The sequence below is a fragment of the Daldinia loculata genome, assembly GCF_022478755.1.
Source record: "Daldinia loculata strain CBS 113971 unplaced genomic scaffold F4817scaffold_1, whole genome shotgun sequence".
NCBI classification, from domain to species: domain Eukaryota; kingdom Fungi; phylum Ascomycota; class Sordariomycetes; order Xylariales; family Hypoxylaceae; genus Daldinia; species Daldinia loculata.
In genome coordinates this window covers 1,015,449-1,034,175 of record NW_026054855.1, presented here as the reverse complement: position 1 = coordinate 1,034,175, position 18,727 = coordinate 1,015,449, and the positions used below count along the sequence as shown (strand labels likewise).

At 39.7% G+C, this 18,727-nt stretch overlaps 5 protein-coding genes across 5 annotated transcripts; 3 read left to right on the top strand and 2 right to left on the bottom strand.

Moving 5' to 3' along the window:
• Positions 1 to 31: 31 nt before the first annotated feature.
• F4817DRAFT_322734 (cytochrome P450 monooxygenase) lies at positions 32 to 2,350 on the bottom strand. Its single transcript, XM_049301444.1, has 6 exons — positions 2,004 to 2,350; positions 1,152 to 1,943; positions 1,024 to 1,097; positions 734 to 974; positions 511 to 677; positions 32 to 448 (listed from the first exon to the last, which is right to left on the bottom strand). Exons 1-6 carry the CDS (start codon positions 2,082 to 2,084, stop codon positions 283 to 285), a joined length of 1,521 nt encoding a protein of 506 aa, XP_049164015.1. The 5' UTR covers positions 2,085 to 2,350; the 3' UTR covers positions 32 to 282.
• A 1,998-nt stretch (positions 2,351 to 4,348) lies between these two features.
• Positions 4,349 to 5,971, top strand: F4817DRAFT_9595 (uncharacterized protein). Its single transcript, XM_049308093.1, has 2 exons — positions 4,349 to 5,570; positions 5,624 to 5,971. Exons 1-2 carry the CDS (start codon positions 4,881 to 4,883, stop codon positions 5,717 to 5,719), a joined length of 786 nt encoding a protein of 261 aa, XP_049164014.1. The 5' UTR covers positions 4,349 to 4,880; the 3' UTR covers positions 5,720 to 5,971.
• Positions 5,972 to 9,810: 3,839 nt separating this feature from the next.
• Positions 9,811 to 11,928, bottom strand: F4817DRAFT_9591 (cytochrome P450). The gene is made up of 5 exons (XM_049308091.1): positions 11,265 to 11,928; positions 11,113 to 11,203; positions 10,991 to 11,059; positions 10,323 to 10,922; positions 9,811 to 10,270 (listed from the first exon to the last, which is right to left on the bottom strand). The coding sequence occupies exons 1-5, from the start codon at positions 11,637 to 11,639 to the stop codon at positions 9,837 to 9,839; spliced, it is 1,569 nt and encodes a 522-aa protein (XP_049164013.1). The 5' UTR covers positions 11,640 to 11,928; the 3' UTR covers positions 9,811 to 9,836.
• Positions 11,929 to 13,521: 1,593 nt separating this feature from the next.
• F4817DRAFT_322721 (uncharacterized protein) lies at positions 13,522 to 14,561 on the top strand. The gene is made up of 2 exons (XM_049301443.1): positions 13,522 to 13,909; positions 13,973 to 14,561. Exons 1-2 carry the CDS (start codon positions 13,794 to 13,796, stop codon positions 14,370 to 14,372), a joined length of 516 nt encoding a protein of 171 aa, XP_049164012.1. The 5' UTR covers positions 13,522 to 13,793; the 3' UTR covers positions 14,373 to 14,561.
• A 43-nt stretch (positions 14,562 to 14,604) lies between these two features.
• F4817DRAFT_322718 (Zip-domain-containing protein) lies at positions 14,605 to 17,110 on the top strand. Its single transcript, XM_049301442.1, has 7 exons — positions 14,605 to 15,383; positions 15,432 to 15,536; positions 15,588 to 15,722; positions 15,778 to 15,896; positions 15,957 to 16,069; positions 16,126 to 16,345; positions 16,401 to 17,110. Exons 1-7 carry the CDS (start codon positions 15,184 to 15,186, stop codon positions 16,952 to 16,954), a joined length of 1,446 nt encoding a protein of 481 aa, XP_049164011.1. The 5' UTR covers positions 14,605 to 15,183; the 3' UTR covers positions 16,955 to 17,110.
• The last annotated feature ends 1,617 nt before the right edge of the window (positions 17,111 to 18,727 follow it).

Below are 18,727 nucleotides of genomic sequence, written 5' to 3'. Positions count from 1 at the left end.
CTTTTGCTATTAGCTAAAACTGGCTTATAATCGACCGTCGTGTGAGAATTCCCACGTAATAAAGCTTAGGAAGGCCTTGGCGATAATGTCATTGGACTCGATTTGTTAGATAGGTGTCTATGTACTGTTACATAGAGTAAATAGTAAATACTAGCCTAGCACGCCCCTTATGCCCCTAAGGAGGCTGTGGACTAGCAATCAGCTGTTCCCCCGGGCGTTAGATAACAACAATAGTCGTACCCCTTTACGTAGGGGCACTTGCTATTAATATGCAGGCTTGCTTCACTGGTCCTTGCGACGTTCAAGGTGTATGTTCAAGGGTGGCTTATCCCACAAGACCCACATCTGCTGGTCCTTAACCCAGTCTTTATCTGCTTCGTTGACAAACGAGATGTCGTAGTTCCAAACGAGCCTCGCCAGAATCAATCTCATCTCTGCGTATGCAAGACTAGAGATTATTGTTAATACTTTTCATAGACAGGGATACGCTTTCTTCGCTCTAAAACTTACTTCCTGCCCAAGCAGTTCCGTCCTCCAGTGGAAAAGGGTTGGAAAGCATCCTTGTTGTCATTCGCAAACCGTGGGTCGCCTAGCCATCGTTCAGGAATGAATGATTCTGCCAAGGCGAAGTTACTTTCGCTGTGGTACATAGGCCAATGCCAGATGTCCACGATAGTCTGTGTTGAGAAGTTAGTTCCCAATCGCTGCGATACTAGTAGGTCTGGTGACTCACGCCCTGGGGAAGATATGTATCGCAGATTGTAGCACCTCCTTGGTGGATCAGACGTGGCGCGGAAGCGGGTGCCGCAGGATAGATTCGCAAACCCTCGTCAATGACTGCCGTCATGTATTTGAGTCTCTGGACGCTGACAAGAGTGATTTCGGCCTCGGTGCTAAATGCCGACAAGACCTCATCGCGAAGTTTAGCCAGCACTCGAGGATGCGCACATAGTAGGGACGTTATGCCACATAGCCTATAAATTTCGGTCAGAGTGCGGCCTCGAAACAAAAGCGGTAACTTACGTGGTTGCAGTCGTCTCAGAACCAGCCACAATCAAGACACTCGCGTTATGCTGCAGTTCTTTGAGAGATAATTTCTAGGGCAAAGATAAGAATTGGAAGTCTTCCGGACCGACAGAATATTCCCATACCTGTTTGCCATCTGGACCTGGCGCGGTCATGGCGTCCATAAAGTCAGGTCGTTCGGACTGTAAAGCCAGTCGCTTATCAACTTTGATCTCAACCAACTCGTCGTGCGCCCGTATTTTCTTCGCAGCGAACGTTTGAAGTATCGGGCTAATGGCGGCATTCAGGGTTGGGTAAGCTCGTCGCAGTTGCGCCAACATCTGGATCTCCTTGAATTGTTCAAATACCATGGCAACCCAGGTGTGGTAATTCGAATTTTCCAGGCAACCGAAGGGCTCTCCGAATGCCAAATCGCCAATCACGTCGAATGTCAGGTAGTTGAACCACTTAACCACGTCAATGGGCTTGCCGCTAAGATGGTGTTCCCTCAATCGCTCAAAGAAAAGATCGATGTAACCCCCGATCAGAGATTCTTGCTTGATCATGCTTTGTGCAGAGAACCCACCAGCAAGTACCCGGCGAATTCGAGTATGGTTCTCGGAATCTGCGGCGACAACGCTATGGGAGATCGCTTGGAAGAAGGAGGGCTCTTTAGGATTTTCTGGCTGTCCTGCCTTGCGATGGCCATACACTTGCCTCCATGCGTCATGATTGAGTAAAGAGACTGACTTGGGTCCCGTACGCACGACATCACCATACTTTTGGTGCAGCGCAAGAATCGTTTTGTGAGGCGTCCCGAAACATTGCGTAAGACCTTGGGGAAGGGGTGAGATTGCCCACAGTATTGGGCCTGGAACCTTACGAAGGGGACTAAAGAAGAGATTGTATATGACGGCCCACATCATATATCCCAGCACCTATGTATTACAGGTCAGTTGAGTTTGATTCTTCTACAGTAAGTTAGGGAGTGGTCTCACAAGACAGGCAAGCAACGCTGCAAGGCGCGGCATCACAGGCTTATCCGTAGACAGCATTAAAGTGTCTGTTATCGCGACCATGATGGTTATTGTTTTCAAAGTTAAAGACTCTGTTTTGAAGAGAGTCGAGCAGAAGTCTCATGGCTTGTTGAGAGAGTTTATGAGTTGCGACTGCAATTGAAAAGCGATAGTTGTCTCATTATAAACATCCCGGGTCTACTTATGAACCCTGATGCTTAAAAGAGGATATTAAGCTAAAATTGTCAACTCTATAGAATTTGACCGGGGCTCGTAACGGTATGTGTTAATAGTTAGGTAATACAATTAGAACAGTTCGAATACTTGACATCCTATACAAATCGTACCTGACACTAAGTATTCAAAATGTATTACCTAAAGCTACCTAATCATATAACTACTTGGTACCTATTTATTTGTAATAGTTCCCTGCCAATTAGTCCAACGTTTTGATTAACAATGAAATAAGTATCGACGGTATGCGGGGCTTTGGTGCTAGGCATACGACAAAACAAGCTTGGCCCGGCTGAACTACCGAATCACTAACCTAGTTAGAAACCGGGCCCGTAGTCGCATAGTGCTAAGTGCCCGAAATTCCGAACGGGGGTTCCAGAGCGGATAATTACAAATCCGGGCCCCCGATACGGCTCATAGCCAGTTGCCCCGGTGTCAAGGCCACCGTGCGCACAAACCAGGCTTAGGTACTCATAGGCTATTCTTAGAACGTCATGTTCTACTGTGTGAATCTATATATGATTGCGCCCACTAAAGGGGCTACCTACCTTATCTCAGCAAACTTAGACCCTGACTGATCACGACCTGCACGCCCATGGAGCCAATCCCCTCTAAGAATTCAATACGGTAATTGCAGGGTCCCATCCCGAATATCCCACTCTAGAGTCCTACGGCGCCTATAGCGCCTTTGCCAGAGGGGGCGAAAATCTCATGTATCTGGGAGGCAACGGCTTTTACTGGGCCAGTGCTCTTGACGCTGCTCGTCCACATCGATTAGAGGTGCGCCGAGGTAACATTGAAATCCACCCTTATAGTCTTCTAGGGGGGCACACCAACAGCCTCAACGGACAGCGAGGCGGTTTGTGGAGGTCTCACGGCATGAGTTGCAATAAGTTATTGGGGGTCGACTTTTGCGCCCAGGGAACCGGTCTGGCTGTACCTTATAGGGGGGACCTAGGCTTCCAGGGATCACAAGCTGTCTTGGATGTTTACGGACCTGACCTACCCCGCGCTGAATACTCTCGGGACCCAAGCGAATTTGATTCTCAGTGACGTTGATGGGATATCATTACGTAAGGATAGTCACGTGGTGACACGTGACTATTCCCCACACAAAAGGCAATTCTTTCTAGGTAGCATCCACATACGTAATCCATACAATAACATCATCAATCAGTACAATAACATTATCTCAGGTAACCTCAGACCCGATATGCCCTGAGTTTACGAAGGGTTATTGTGTCGAATTTTTTTTCTATGGAAGCTCGTCCGGATTAGGAAATGGAAATTGCCTATTTGGGATTTGAGAATTACCGGAATAAGAAGAATCCTGGTCGATTTGGTAGATGTTAATTGGGTGCATTCTGGAGAAAGTGGGGTTTTGGTCGATTTTATTGAATGTTGATTGGGTGTATCCTGAAAAGAGTGGGGTTTTGGTCGATGTTGATTGGGTGCATTTTGAAAGAAGTGGAGTTTTGGTCGAGTTTTGAGCGAATAACAAGCCACAGCCACGGCCGCAGCCAAGGCCAAGGCTATAGCCAAGGCCACAGCCAAGGCTAGCCACAGCTACAAGGCTCCGGGATGTGGCTTGTGCGGCCGAAGGCCGCCCATAGGATACCGGGTCGGCGGAGCGTTTCGGCAAAGCCGAAACGCGGAGACCGACCCGCTTACGTAGCAGGCAAAAGTGCAGCGCAAAGCGCCGCACTTTTGCCTGCGAAGTAATGCGTTAAAAAAGGGACAGGTGCGAGGTCCAGGAATCGAATCGTGGACCTGGCGATTGGTGTGTGGTATGGCTATGTGGTTACGTGGCTATGTGGCTATGTGGCTATTAGTCACGGGGATGGTCACGGGATTGGCCAAGGCTAGCCACGGGTGTGGCGGCACGTGATTGTTACGTGATAATACTGGCGCATTACGTAAACTCAGGGCTATTGTGCAATCCAGCGGGGTTGCCTCTTATTTTTTTTCTATGGGAGTTCGTCCGGATTAGGAAATGGAAATTGCCTATTTGGGATTTGAGAATTACCGGAATAGGAAGGATCCTGGTCGATTCGGTAGATGTTGATTGGGTGCATCTTGGAGAAAGTGGGGTTTTGGTCGATTTTTCAGCGGATGGTGATTATGTAAGCATGCTGACCTGACCTGGCTAGCCACAGCCACAGCCACAGCCACAGCCGTACGGTTAACCACGGCCACAAGGTTAGCCACGGGGCTGGTTACAGGGCTAGCTACAGCCACAAGGCTGGCTGGCCACGGCTACAGGGCTGGTCACGGGGATGGCTACAGCCACAAGACTGGTTACGGGACTGGCCACGGCTATAGGGCTGGTCACAAGGTTAGCCATAAAGCTAGCCACGGCCACAGGGCTGATTACGAGGCTAGCCACGGGATTGGCTAGGGCTAGCCACAGTTACAAGGCTTGTCACGGGGCTGGTTACGGGGCTAGCTACGGTTATAAGGCTTATTACAAGACTGGCCACGGTTACAGGGCTAATTACGGGATTGGTCACGGTTACAGGACTAGCCACACAGTTGGCTACAGCCACAGGGCTAGTCACAGGGCTAGCTATAAAGCTAGCCACGGTTATAAGGCCTGTTACAGGATTGGCCACAGTTATAAGGCTGATGACAGGGATGGCCACGGGATTGGCCAGGGCTAGCCACGGTTATAGGGCTGGTTACGGGTTGGTTACAGGGTTAGCCACGGCCACGGGGTTAGCCACGGGGCTGGTTACGGGACTGGCCACGGCTATAAAGCTGGTCACAAGGCTAGCTATAAGATTGGCCAGGGCTAGCCACAGTTATAAGACTGGTTACAAGGCTAGCCACGGCAATAGGCCTGGTTACGGGGCTAGCTACGGCTATAAGGCTAGTTACGGGGCTGGTTACGGGGCTGGTCACGGGGTTAGCTATGGCTATAAGGCTAGTTACGAGGCTAGTTACGAGGCTGGCTACGGGGCTAGCTACGGCCACAGCCATAGCCATAAGGCTAGTTACAGTTATAAGGCTGGTCACGGGGATGGCTACGGCTATAGGGCTGGTCACGGCTATAAGGCTTATTACAGGACTGGCCACGGCTATAAGGCTAATTACGGGACTGGTTACGGGGCTGGCCACGGCCACAAGGCCTGTTACAGGACTAGCCACGGTCACAAGGCTGGTTACGAGACTGGCCACAGTTACAGGGCTGGTTACGGGGATGGCCACAGGATAGGGCTGGTTACGGCCACAAGGTTGGTTACGGCCACAAGGCTGGTTACGGGGCTAGTTATAAGGCTAGCCACGAGATTGGATAAGGCTGGTCACGGTTACGAGGTTAGTCATAAAAGTAGCCACAAGATTGGTTAAGGTTAATGACAGTTACAAAGCTGGTTACGGGGCTAGTCACGGGATTGGTCACGGGATTGGTCACGGGATTTGCCAAGACTAGCCACAGGGCTAGCCACGTACGTGGCGACACGTGATAATACTGGCGCATTACGTAAACTCAGGGCTATTGTGCAATCCAGCGGGGTTGCCTCCTGTTTTCGAGGCGGGCTTCGCCCGCTTGCTTTGCTCGCCCCGGCGCCACAGGCGCCACGCAACGCGTGGTCCGTATATTTATACTTATAGATCACAAACAAAACATTCGAAAATATCTGGTTTAAGGTTATATAACGTTGCAAAGGTTTTTAACGTTTTTGTTAATAATGAAAAAACCAAACATTATATTTACAATAATTTAATATATTATAATAATATACGAAATAACTTTAATTTTAATAATTTAAAGTTAATAATATATTTTTTTTAATTTTTTATTTTTTTTATATATTTATATAACATCGCGTTTTTATATATTAAACTTTAACGTTTAAAAATTTTTAACATTTTACACGTAATATATTAAAAATACCGTAATTAATATTACAATTAATATTTACAATTATAACTATAATTATAATTATAATTATATATAAAATTTTATTTATTTTAATAATTTAAAATTAATAATATTATTATTTAAACCTTTTAATTTTTTTTATTAAATTTTAACATTTATTATAATTATTATTACAATTATTATTATAATTAACGTTATAACCGGTTTTATAATTAATTTTATAATTAATATTAATTATTTAACATTTTAAAAAATTTAAAACGTATAAATTTAATTAATAAATTTAATAATAAAGTTAATAATTATTATATAATCAATTATTACTTATTATAAAAACGCGTTAATATTATTATTTTTAATAATATTATTAATATTATTATTTTAAAAAATTAAACGTATATTTTTAATATACGAAGTTTTAAAACTATTTTAAACCATAAATTCAAAATTGTTTTAAAAAGTTGTTCTAAGGTTTAATTAATTAAAAAAAAGTGTGGTTAAAAAAAGTATAACTTTATAAATAATTTTAAATTTATGGTTTAAATTTATTAAAATAACAATAATAATTATCGTAATAACTTTATTTCGTATTATTTTTTTTTTTTTTTTTTATTTATTATAAATATTTTATTATATTTACATTAATTAATGGTTAATTAAAAAATAAAACCATAAATTAATAAAGTTAAAAAAATCATAAAAAACGTTAAACGTTTTTTTTTATTTTTTTTTAATAAAAAAAAATAATAACATTAATAGTTATTATATTATTTTAAAATTTTAAAACTTTTAAATAAATTAAAAAATCCGCGTTTTATCACGTAAATTTTATAACATTTTTATTATATTTATAATTACAAAAATTTTAATATTTAATATAACTTTTTTATAATTTAATATAATTTTAATATAAAATAAATATATCGATAATAATTTTTTAAATATTAAATTTAACATTAATTAATTAAATATATTTTAATTAAATAACGTTTTTTAATTAAATAAAGTAATAATAAAGTAAATTAATACATATTATATAAAAAACTTTACATATTTTAAATATTATAATAATAAATAAAATTAATTGTTATATGTAATTTATATTTTTTTTTTAATTTATTTAATGTATTTAATGTATTTAATGTATTTAATGTATTTAAATTATTTAAATTATTTAATATATTTAATGTATTTAATATATTTAATGTATTTAATGTATTTAATGTATTTAATGTATTTAATGCATTTAATATATTTAATGTATTTAATGTATTTAATGTATTATTATTTTACATTATTTTACATTATTTTTTATAATTTATTTTACATTATTTTTTATAATTTATTTTACATATTTTTTTAATTATTTTAATTGTTTTAATTGTTTTAATTGTTTTAATTATTTTAATTATTTTAATTGTTTTCATTTTTTTAATTTTATTTAATTTTTTTTAAATTCTTGAATTTTTTCCAATTTTCTTTAAATTTTTGTAGATTTTTTCATGTAATTTTTATATCATAATCACTTTAAATAAAACGCCAGGACCAGGACGAAATCCGGTATTTTATTAGTCAATACGCGTTTTAATTTTTCAATTACCTTATCAATTTCCCACAAATATAATGGTCTGTACGCCTCTCAATTCCTTATCAATTACCTTATCAATTTCTCACGGATATGATGGTTTGTACGCTGCTCAATTCCTTATTAATTACCTTATCAATTTCCCACGAATGTGGTGGTCTGTGCGCCTGTCAATTCCTTATCAATTACCTTATCAATATCGCATAAATCTAGTAGTCCGTACGCTTATCAAATTCTTATCAATTCCTTATCAATATTCTTATCAATTACTTACGTAATACTTATCAATTACCTTATCAATTACCTTATCAATTACCTTATCAATTTCCCATAATAATTTTTTAATTAATGTAATATAAAATACCGGATTTCGTCTTAAATAAAATACCGGACTTCGTCCTAAATAATAAAAACGTATAAAATAATTTTAAAAAATTTTTTATAAAATAATAAATAAAACATTTTTAAAAAATAAACTGTTTATTATAATTATTAATAATAAATTATTTTTTATATTATAAAATATATTTTAATAAAAAAAAAATCTTTTTAAAAAAATTAAAAATAATAATTAACATTAAAAAATTTACAAAATTTTTATTTAATAAAAATACGTATTTATTAAAACATTATTTTAATAATTTTATTTTAATAATTAATTTATATTATATTAATAAATTTAATAAAAATATCGTAATAATAATATAATTTAAATTATAAAAAATATATATTTATGTAAAAATAACATTTAAACCATTTTAAATATAAATCATATAATTAAATGAAATAAATGTAAAATAATTAATAATATTAAAATTAATTTTATAAATATAATTAATATTATAATTAATAATATTAAAACCGATTTTACGAAAAATATAACCGATTTTATAAACAATTTTATTAAAACTTAATAAATTTATTACATATATACGTTTAATAAAATTATAAAACATTACCGATTATATTAAAATATATAATAATAATAAATATAAATATAAAAATAAAAAATATAATTTAAAAAATAATATATTAAATAAAAAAATTAAAACCGTTAAAAATTTTTATTATAAAATTAAAATTAATTAATTATATTAAATTTATTATAATATATAATTGTTTTTAATTAATTTAAATTAATAATTTTTATAATTTAATTAAAAATAACTTTATTTTTAATTAAATAACTTTTATTTTAATTATTTTAATTAACCAGTTTTAATTAATTTTAATTAACTTTAATTAATATAATAAAAAATTTAATTATATATTTAATTTATTTAAATTTATTATATATTATTATAATAAATTTAAAACTTATTAACAATTACGTTATAATATAAAAAAAACGGATTAAAAAAAAAAATTTTGTTAATATTAAATTATATATAATTATGTTATATATAAAAAAAAAAAAAAAAAAAAAAAGTTGCTAAAAATAAAATATCATTACGTAAAAATAGTCACGTAATAACACGTAACTATTCCCCACACAAAAAGTAATTTTTTTTAAATAACATCCACATACATAATCCATATAATAATATCATTAATTAATATAACAACAGTCATCGCAATAGCCTCATTTCGTATTATCTTTCCTTTCCTTTCCTATTCGTTACGTTATTCCTTTCTATTACCTAATCCGTACGGATACCTAGTCATACCTACAAACGTGGTCTATTATGCTCGCGCTGGCGATGGTGCTGTCTTCAGCGTAGGCAGTATGAATTGATATTGCTGACTAGCCTGGGATGTCGATATTAATAACGTTGCAAAATTAACCGGCAATATTATTAATGGAATTTTAACTGGAAAGCGATAAGAAAAGTTTCCGAACGGACGTGTTTCCGAACGGACGTGGGTATAATAACGGCATAATTGCTTTGCCGACATGATAAGCACTATATCAGATAGCAAGCTATAGGTACATAATAGAAATATTATAGGTAAAACCGAAAAATAGCGAAATAGAGGTTAGACATGTTCCAGAACAAAATCTGCCCAGACACTAACGATCTTCAAGCAAAAGAATTATGCGTAGAGCCGTGAGCAAGGTTTCTCAAGGAGAGAGACTACGGAGGAACGTCCTCTACTACCTAATCAAATCAAATCATTCAAGTACATCGATGTCCATCTCCGGCTGTCGCTTTCTAATCATTAACTTTGCTTCGGGGTCTCCAATAACAGCATATCCAACATCGAATGACCGAGGAATACAACCATCCACGAGCTTCCACTCATACTTCAATAGCAGGTGACACAACAGGACCTTGATCTCATTAGTAGCGAAGAAACGTCCTGGGCATGCGTGAAGCCCATGCCCGAATCCCATGTGCTCAATACTTGTACTTGCCAATTGTGAATGGTTCTCTTGGCCTGGTATTTGACGCATTCGCAAGAATCGATAAGCGTCGAATCGGAGAGGATCCTCGTAGTAGGTACTGTCCTGCATGTGCAGATTATCCACCAAGAGCTTTTGGCCCTTACGAATAACAAGACCATTGGAGAGCGTTATATCCTTGAGTGCGATGCGGCGCATAGTAGCTGAGCAAAACATGTCAGTTGTTGTTCAGTTGGGATCAAGCTGGATACGCACAGATCAAGAGTGGTTTAAGTCTCTGAGTTTCTTTGATTGCACTATCCATCAACTTCAGGCCGAGGAGAGCTGTCTTATTTAGGCCATTGGGACGTAGTGCTTCGAGCACCTCTTTGCGAAGAGGCTCAAAGAGCTCCTGGTGTTGAGCAAGTTGTATCATTGTTTCTTTGAGCAGGTCGCTTGTTGTATGAATGGCGGCCATGGATAAACTTATCTGGGCTACCGTCGGGTCATAAGCATGCTTGGTCGCGTGTTCATACCATTCAATTGCGTCGTCAAAAATGGGCGTAGGGTCCCCTTTGATCTGAGCTGATACCTTCAAATTGCAACGTTCCTCGATGTATGGCCGTAGAACGTACCGGGCTTTAGCAAGGCAGGCGCGAGCATTTCGACATCTTGGGAGAAACCAGTGGACCAAAGGATGAAGAGACGCTGGCCAGCCTTCCAATTCCCCTGCGCCAGCAAAGGCCGCGGGAGCGTATTCGGAAGAAGCTTGAATCCACTCTTTGTTGCGGCAGAGCTTCTCGCCGAGGAATACTCTGGAAGATACGCGAGCAACCACTGGGAGAATATACTCGGATGGTTTGATGGTGACCCAATCTGTGCATGACATTGAGCTTCAGAAATTCCTTCACGGGGTTCATTCAAGGTGTTAACATTATCCTTACCGTGACAGTCAGGCAAAAGCTGAGCGAGGACCAGCCCTGCCTCTTGCGATATTGGCCCAGTGAGTTTGCCTATATGAATGTTCAGCACGACCTGCCGTATACGTAATGATAGTCAGTCATACTTATGGCCTTGTTCAAATATCGGTTGACCACGACTGTTGTTGCTGTAGGAAGGCCAAATGGATCGAATCCAGGGATGTGCGAGTGGCTATCCTAGGTGAGTCGTCAGTCCAGACTCGGTTAAATGAGGAAAATAAATCATTCAGCCGCTCACTTCCTTACTGATTCCAACAAAATCGAGTGCAGGCTCACTTCGTACTTGGTTGACGAGGCAAGTAGGGAGAACTATCACTTCGCCCTCGGGACAGATCATTCGATAGGGTTTCTGCGGATACATGGCTCTTCCTTTTTGTAATAGTTGTCGGCAATTGGCTTTAAAGTGGGCGATACGTTCTAAGTTTGAAAACTCGAATCGTTTCCTCGGATTTATGATAGGGAGAGAGCTTGTTTCTCCAGGGCCGATGGTTACGCGCAACACAAGTATGACTAGGATCGCAACAGCGATGCATAGAGCTGTCTGCTCAACAGAATAATGAGATGGCTTCACCCAGGAAGTAATCTCCAACGCCTCCATGATCGACATCGTCATGGAATACGGGAAGTGACTTTGAGGTGCGATGAAAAGTGTGAGGGGCTATTTATACACTTTACGGTGCACAATTGAGATGACTTGAGATGACTTGAGATGACTTGAGATATAAAAATTGGAAATTCCGTAGACGAACGGGATGACCTTAAGCAGAGTGAGTAATAATGTTCTATGTGAAGTAGAAAATCCCCTTTATATATGTCCCGAAGTGGAAGGGGAACAAGTCTACTGGTGGGTTCTACGATAGCTTACATCATTTGTCATTTGCACTACAATAATTCGGACGACACATTCGCAATAGGAGAAAAGGCAAATCTACAGGAATTCGAATGGTGGGAATGGCTTACACTACGTTCAATATTATAGTGCAGCTTGGACCATCTGTCAAAATGGCTAAGGGGTTACCTTAGGTGCCAAAGAGACACAGTACATTATCCATATGCATCTGATTGGTTGAGACTGTTACACCATTCCTAAAGTGGCATGTTTTGGGTATTTTCAAAGTCTTAATTCGTCAATATAAGTGGAATATGTACCTGTGTCTTTTTGGCATACTATTATAAGTAACAGATAGCCCATAATGCCTAGGTAGGTACATGGTAGGTATATACATACTGTGAGATGTACATGGTTACATGTAAATCCATGTGACCTACGGTCACGTGTTATCCAGACATCCAAGAAGAACTTGAGTGTTTGTAAAAATAAATTTTTTTTTAAAAAGCGTTGATACGGCAATCCTCCCCACAAGTTCAATACTACCTAGGTACATATGGCTTATACACTTACACGCACTCGAATAACTTTACGAATATAGCACTTCAAGTACTATAACTGATATAACTCTGTAGCCTCAATTGATGCGAAAATAACGATCCAAGTTGTATTTAAACAGGTCTCTTAGTTGGCATGTTGTATCTGAATTAAATAACTCTGGTTCAAGAGGCAAGCACGTGATATCCTTTAAGACCACCTTGAAAAGGTCTTTTCAGAAGGACTCAACAAGGTATATAAGACCTATTTCAAGTCTTACGAACATGCAACTTGGACCATTATTTTCGCATCAATTAAGGCTATATCATGATATCATACACAGGACTTGAAGTGTTAAATTTGTAAAGTTACTCGAGTGTGTATAACGGCGTGTATTTGACATAATACTAGGCATTTGAAGATTGAGTTGACGATCGAGTCTTTAATTCTGATTGGCCAAAACCAAGGATTAGTGGAAAGGGTTGCCCGTATATCAACGCTTTTTTTGTACATTTTATATTCAACATGTGCGTTAACCTTAACGTTACTTAATAAATTTACTATATATTGCTTATGAAGTATAATGATCTAGTAGATTTTAACTGCTCGTTTCTACAACTAGATTAACGAAAGTCCCATAAAGAACCCAATATGACAACCAAATTCAGTCGAATACTACCTGTGTATAGATATTTTGATCAACGCAGGTGTGTCCTTTCTCTGCCAGGGTATCTATCTGTTTACCTAGGGTTCTAGCCACGCGAAAGACCGTAACCTTGTTGGACCTGCTGGGTTTCTGAACGTATCTTGGCTACTAAAGCTTAACATTGGAGAGGAGTCGGGTAACTGCATGTCGTATACGAAAAAAAAAACACTGAGGCAAAGCTGAACATTTCAATACCTTGGCATAGTTTATAGAAGGTAAACTACCCACGCCAAGAGGACCCAAGAGAAAGAGCCAAGATATAGTCTATAATAACGGCCATCAGGGTCCTTCCTATATACTAGCATTTCACATTATACAGGCACTTTCGATTCCTTTCCCACAACTTTGGAGATGAACGAAACTTTTTATGAGCTCATAATTGACCACGTTGTTAGCTTGGCAATGATCCAAACAGTCAATTATCGGCCTAATATCCTTGATTAAAATCTTTAGTTCGTCCTCCTAGCTGGGATAGTTAACATGAGATTGTGATAGTATGAGTCAAGAGCAAATATTGGATAAGATATGATCTCGGCTCATAACTTTCAGTTTAGAAATATGCTTAACCTTGTTAGATTTAAATCCTGTGCCTGAATGATTATATAAATTATCCATACCGCCTTGTTGATTGAGCTCGAGCACTTGTTAACTTTCTTAGATTCCTCAACCAGTGAAACTTCAAGTGCTTCGACAATATGTATAACCTTAACGCAATTCTTGCTGCTTTTCTCGTCGCTTCGACGGCCGTTGCGCAAACATTGCCGCCGTCTCCGACCGCATCTGTGGGGTGTCATCCTCATGGTGATCATTGGTGAGGCACTCTCTTATTAATATTCCCGGAAGAAAAACAAAATAAACTTACTGGAATGCACAGGCATTGCGATGGGCCAGCTTCAATCACTGTCCCTGTAACTATATCCAGCACTCATAATAACGAAACCTCCAAAACCCTTGCGCCAAGTCCCACGGAGTCTATCGGTTGCGAACCCCACGGAGATCATTGGCATTGTGATGCTCCTGCATCGGCGACTGCCTCAAGTACAAGCTCTGCGACTAGTGATCATCATGGCGAGGGAACTGGGAGCCTGGCACCCAGCCCAACAGAGTCTGTTGGTTGTGAGCCGCACGGGGACCACTGGCACTGTGATGGGCCTGCTGTGGCCGAAACTACATCATCCACACAGCCCATAGAAACAGCCGGCGTTGGAAAAGTAGGAGTTGGTAGCATTGCGATACTAGGAGGCTTATTCGCAGTTGCAGGAATGGGTTTCTGATAGGCAATGTTGATCGCAGACTGGATTGCGGCAAGCTGGATGGCATTATACTCCTAGTCAAGCTGGAAGACAACATTGTTAATTTTAAGCTTAGGTACATGATACTTTTGTTACGGCTATATTCGACAACAATATGCATCTCAGTATATGATCTTGCGTCGTGCATATATCAATGCACCATCTCGTTGGGAAAGCCAATTACGACGTACTAAATTTATATTGACTCTATAATGTGCGTCATACGTAGTATGTACCAAAATTTCTGCGCTTATACCTGCACAGACACATACATAGCCTTTAAGATGGCGGATAAATACATGAAGACTGGTGTGCCGTGAGCGCGTTTCCATCCGCTTGGAACTCGCAAGGTTTCACGACGCCCATCAAGGTTCTTGCTCATTATTACATGACTGAAAAGAAGAAGTTATCGTGTCAAGACTTCAAATAGTCAATTTCTCTTCGGGTTTCCACTTAGACGTGCCAAGCAGCTGGAGGAAGGCCAAGGGAAGCTGTGTGGGGGATAAAAACGGGCTAGAATATACTTCGCGAGAACGCCAAGTATAACTTCCTAAGTTATCAAAAAGCCGAAGCACCTTGATGGCCAAAAAAGAGACTTCTGAAGCGAAAAACCCCATTTAAATAATTGCAAAAATCTTTCTTCAATTATATTATGCGGCTCTGCCAATAGGCCTCTCCATTCATTCAACGCAGCTACGACTCGCCATAAACCACCCCCCTATTTTGGGATTGGACAGAGGCCACAATCGACTTAAATACACTTGGAAGCAACAATACACGTACTTTTGGCATTATGGGTTGGTCCCGGAAGCGGCCGACAGCCCTTTCACTTGCCGTTATTATCGCGCTTGACGTTTTTTCCTACGCCAAAGCATCATATATCCCTCCAAGACCTATATCACAGGGTCCAATGACCACACCAGCTCCTACAGTCCCTCGAGCTACTGAAAGTTTTACTGCTGTATCAGAATGCCATATGCACGGCGCCTCAGTGTGAGTCATTATGCGAACAGGTTGGAACGGCAGGCTAACGAGGTACAGATTCTGTCTCTATGGTACAACGGAGCTTCAAATGGTGGTACCGGCGACAGGAACTAGCGAAATCCCTCCAACATACACAGGCTGCCATAAGCACGGGGATGAATCGTATGTTAAATAATGTGCTCCTTAAAATACAAATCGATGCTGATAAACCAGATTTTGTCTTGCGCCCGATGGCTCCGACGTTGAAGTCCTCGGTCTTAACAGCGAGGACCCAGCCGGCCACTCAGAAGAGAGCGACGCACACAGTGAGAGCGAGGGACAAAATTGCCATTTCCATGCAGGGGTTGAGTAAGTAGGTTCCTGCTTAAGTATTATATCAGTTCATGTCTCTAAAATTTGATAGACATTGTGTCGGCGGGTCGAGCGAGAGTGGCGTAGCACAGTGCTCACGACGAGATCGAGACTACAACGTCCCTCTTAGGATTGGACTTCTCTTCGTTATTCTAGTCACAAGCTTCATCGGTAAGCATAACTACCTCGTTATCCAGTGTCTAATGGTAATAAACTCATGAAAGTCTATAGGCGTCGCAGGGCCAATATTCCTCAAACCTATACTGCCACAGAAGTTCCAGCCAGTTTTCCTCATTCTAAAGCAATTCGGCACCGGAGTTATAATAGCAACAGCATTTGTCCACGTGAGTCTCCCAGGTCGATACACAACGCATACTACTGGTTACTAACCTATGTCTAGCTTTTCACGCATGCCCAGCTTATGTTCACCAATGAGTGTCTTGGAGAGCTTAAGTACGAAGCAACAACAGCTGCGATTGTCATGGCCGGGATGTTCTTCGCATTCGTAATAGAGAACGCGAGTCATCGCTTAGCCCAAAGGTTCTGGGCAAGAACTCAGTACAACAGCGAGGTAATTGGTGTCGCAGTACTTGAAGCTGGCATAATATTTCACTCACTTCGTAAGTCATCACTCGTTAACCATCTGTCTCATCCAATACTAACCTCCTCTGTAAGTGATCGGCGTTACTTTGGTGGTTGCAGGGGACAGCTTCTTCGTAACTCTTTTTGTTGTCATCCTCTTCCACCAGATGTTTGAGGGTATAGCTCTCGGTACCCGCATTGCCTCTGTTGGTCATTTTAATAGAGCTGAAGGAGAAAATGCCAATCATGCACAATTAGCCAGGGATGATACCACGTCCACACAAGTTCCAACAATCACGGACAATGGAGACTCTCTGCAGGAAAGTAAGGATTTGAATTCGTTACAAATGTCCCAGAAATTTCTAATGGCTGCCGCCTTTGCTTTGGTCACTCCGGTTGGTATGGCGATTGGTATTGGGGTTCTGAATCAGTTTAATGGCAATGACCCCAAAACACTGATTGCTCTGGGGACTCTCAATGGTTTATCAGCCGGTATACTCATATGGGTTGGAGTTGTGGAGATGTGGGCAGGAGATTGGATGTTTGGTGGTGAATTGGAAAATGCAGGGGCTGTGATAACAACTCTTGGAGGATTAGGACTGGTTGCGGGAATGGCTCTAATGAGCTTTTTAGGAAAATGGGCATGAGGATGGCAACGTCATAAGAAATCATAGATTTCATTTCTAAAACTAATATCATTCTGTCATAGAGTCACGGCGCTTCTCTGGTGACTAAAGAGAAAACTTTGATACTTGAAATATGTCCCAATATTTCGTATTTGGACCTTACCTACTTCTCTTAAACATTCGAATATGTGCGTATTAGTCAAACCATTTACGATAATGATTTAGATTGAACTATGGAACTTGAAGATACTGGTAAATATATCAAATAACCACTTAACTTGTAAAAATAAGTGATATCCTTTTTTTCCGCATCCTTTATACTAACACGGTCTTTAAGATCTTACCCCTTTTTCATCGGGCGATTCAACCATTAAATGCCATAAGGCAAACTATTTCTCTACTTATTCTCCTGGATGTATCCATAACGGAGAATCGCCCCATGAATATAACATCCCAATCCGATTCGAAGAGCGCACCCCCCCAAATGCCTAAGGTATTTTCCCTAAGCGGTGGAGATAGCGTGTGCGGTGCTTCTCAGAATCATCACTCCACAGCACGCTATAGTTCCTTCACATGATTATTACATAATTGGCTAGGCCTCGATATTAGTGCTACTCTCTATAATCAATTAGTCGGTTTCTACGACATAGCGTGGGGGGTTTCCATGTTCATAAATACCTAGGTAAGGTATTATCTAGGTGGTCATAAGGTAAATATTCCACATATTTCACATCTCTATAAATGTGCAATAGAAGTATCTCCTGTAATTACAGAGGCTGGTCAATACATAATATATTAATATTTCACTTAATGTCTTTAGATAATGCGTGCTTGGTGCCCCCAGACGTACCGTATTTGGTACATGGCGTAAGTACCATGTCGTACAGGGCCATTGGAATAGAACTAGATTTGGATTGTCTTTAATTTTCGCACCACGATGTGCGAAAAAACAGTAGAAAATAGTAAGGTAGCCAAGCAACATATAGTAAGAGATTGTAAAAATAAATTTGAATAAATTTATCGGGAGGTCACGCAGCTCGTATCTATTACTCAGACGAAACTGGGAAGTTTTTGCGAGGTAGTATCTTACGGTCGAATAATAATTGTTCTATGCATGAGTTTCGGCGGGAAATTACCTAAGCGAAGCGGCTTGCAACATCTCGCGGGTATCTGCATTTCTGCATATAGGTACCTATACATAAGTACCTACATGTACTACGCATATTCTCCACGTGGCACTCCATTCTTAGTAGGCTGCTCTCCTATGCGGGTAGAGTTAGAAGAGGAACATCCCGCCCTTGGCGCATCGTAAGTCCCAGATGTTAGTACGTTATATTGCGCTATTGCGCTATTATACGGGCAAAAAACGTGCTGGATGTATCCACTTTTATCAATCAGCTCAGCTTTCAGCTGAACTTGAGAGATTCTTCCTCTCCTCCTGCATATACATCATGAGAAGTATCTATAACGCGACGACATTGGAACCGATGGTTACGATACTTGATCAACGCATGATACTCGAAAAGTACCTAATGTTATTAATAGGTACCTAGGTACCCAGGTATATGGGTAGTAACTCAGCACATTTCTATGTCACCGAGTCCGGACTCTGTTCTTCGGAATCTCGCCGAAGCTCAACTACATCAGCTGGCTCTTAGTCTGGACCTCACGCTAGGCTCCGTACCAAATCCTGGGGTTGATCGTCTACCCGAGATTGCAGCGAGATACCAATTCAACTACCTACCTCTTAAGAAGCTTGCTAACTCACCTGCTAATACACACAAATAAGTATGT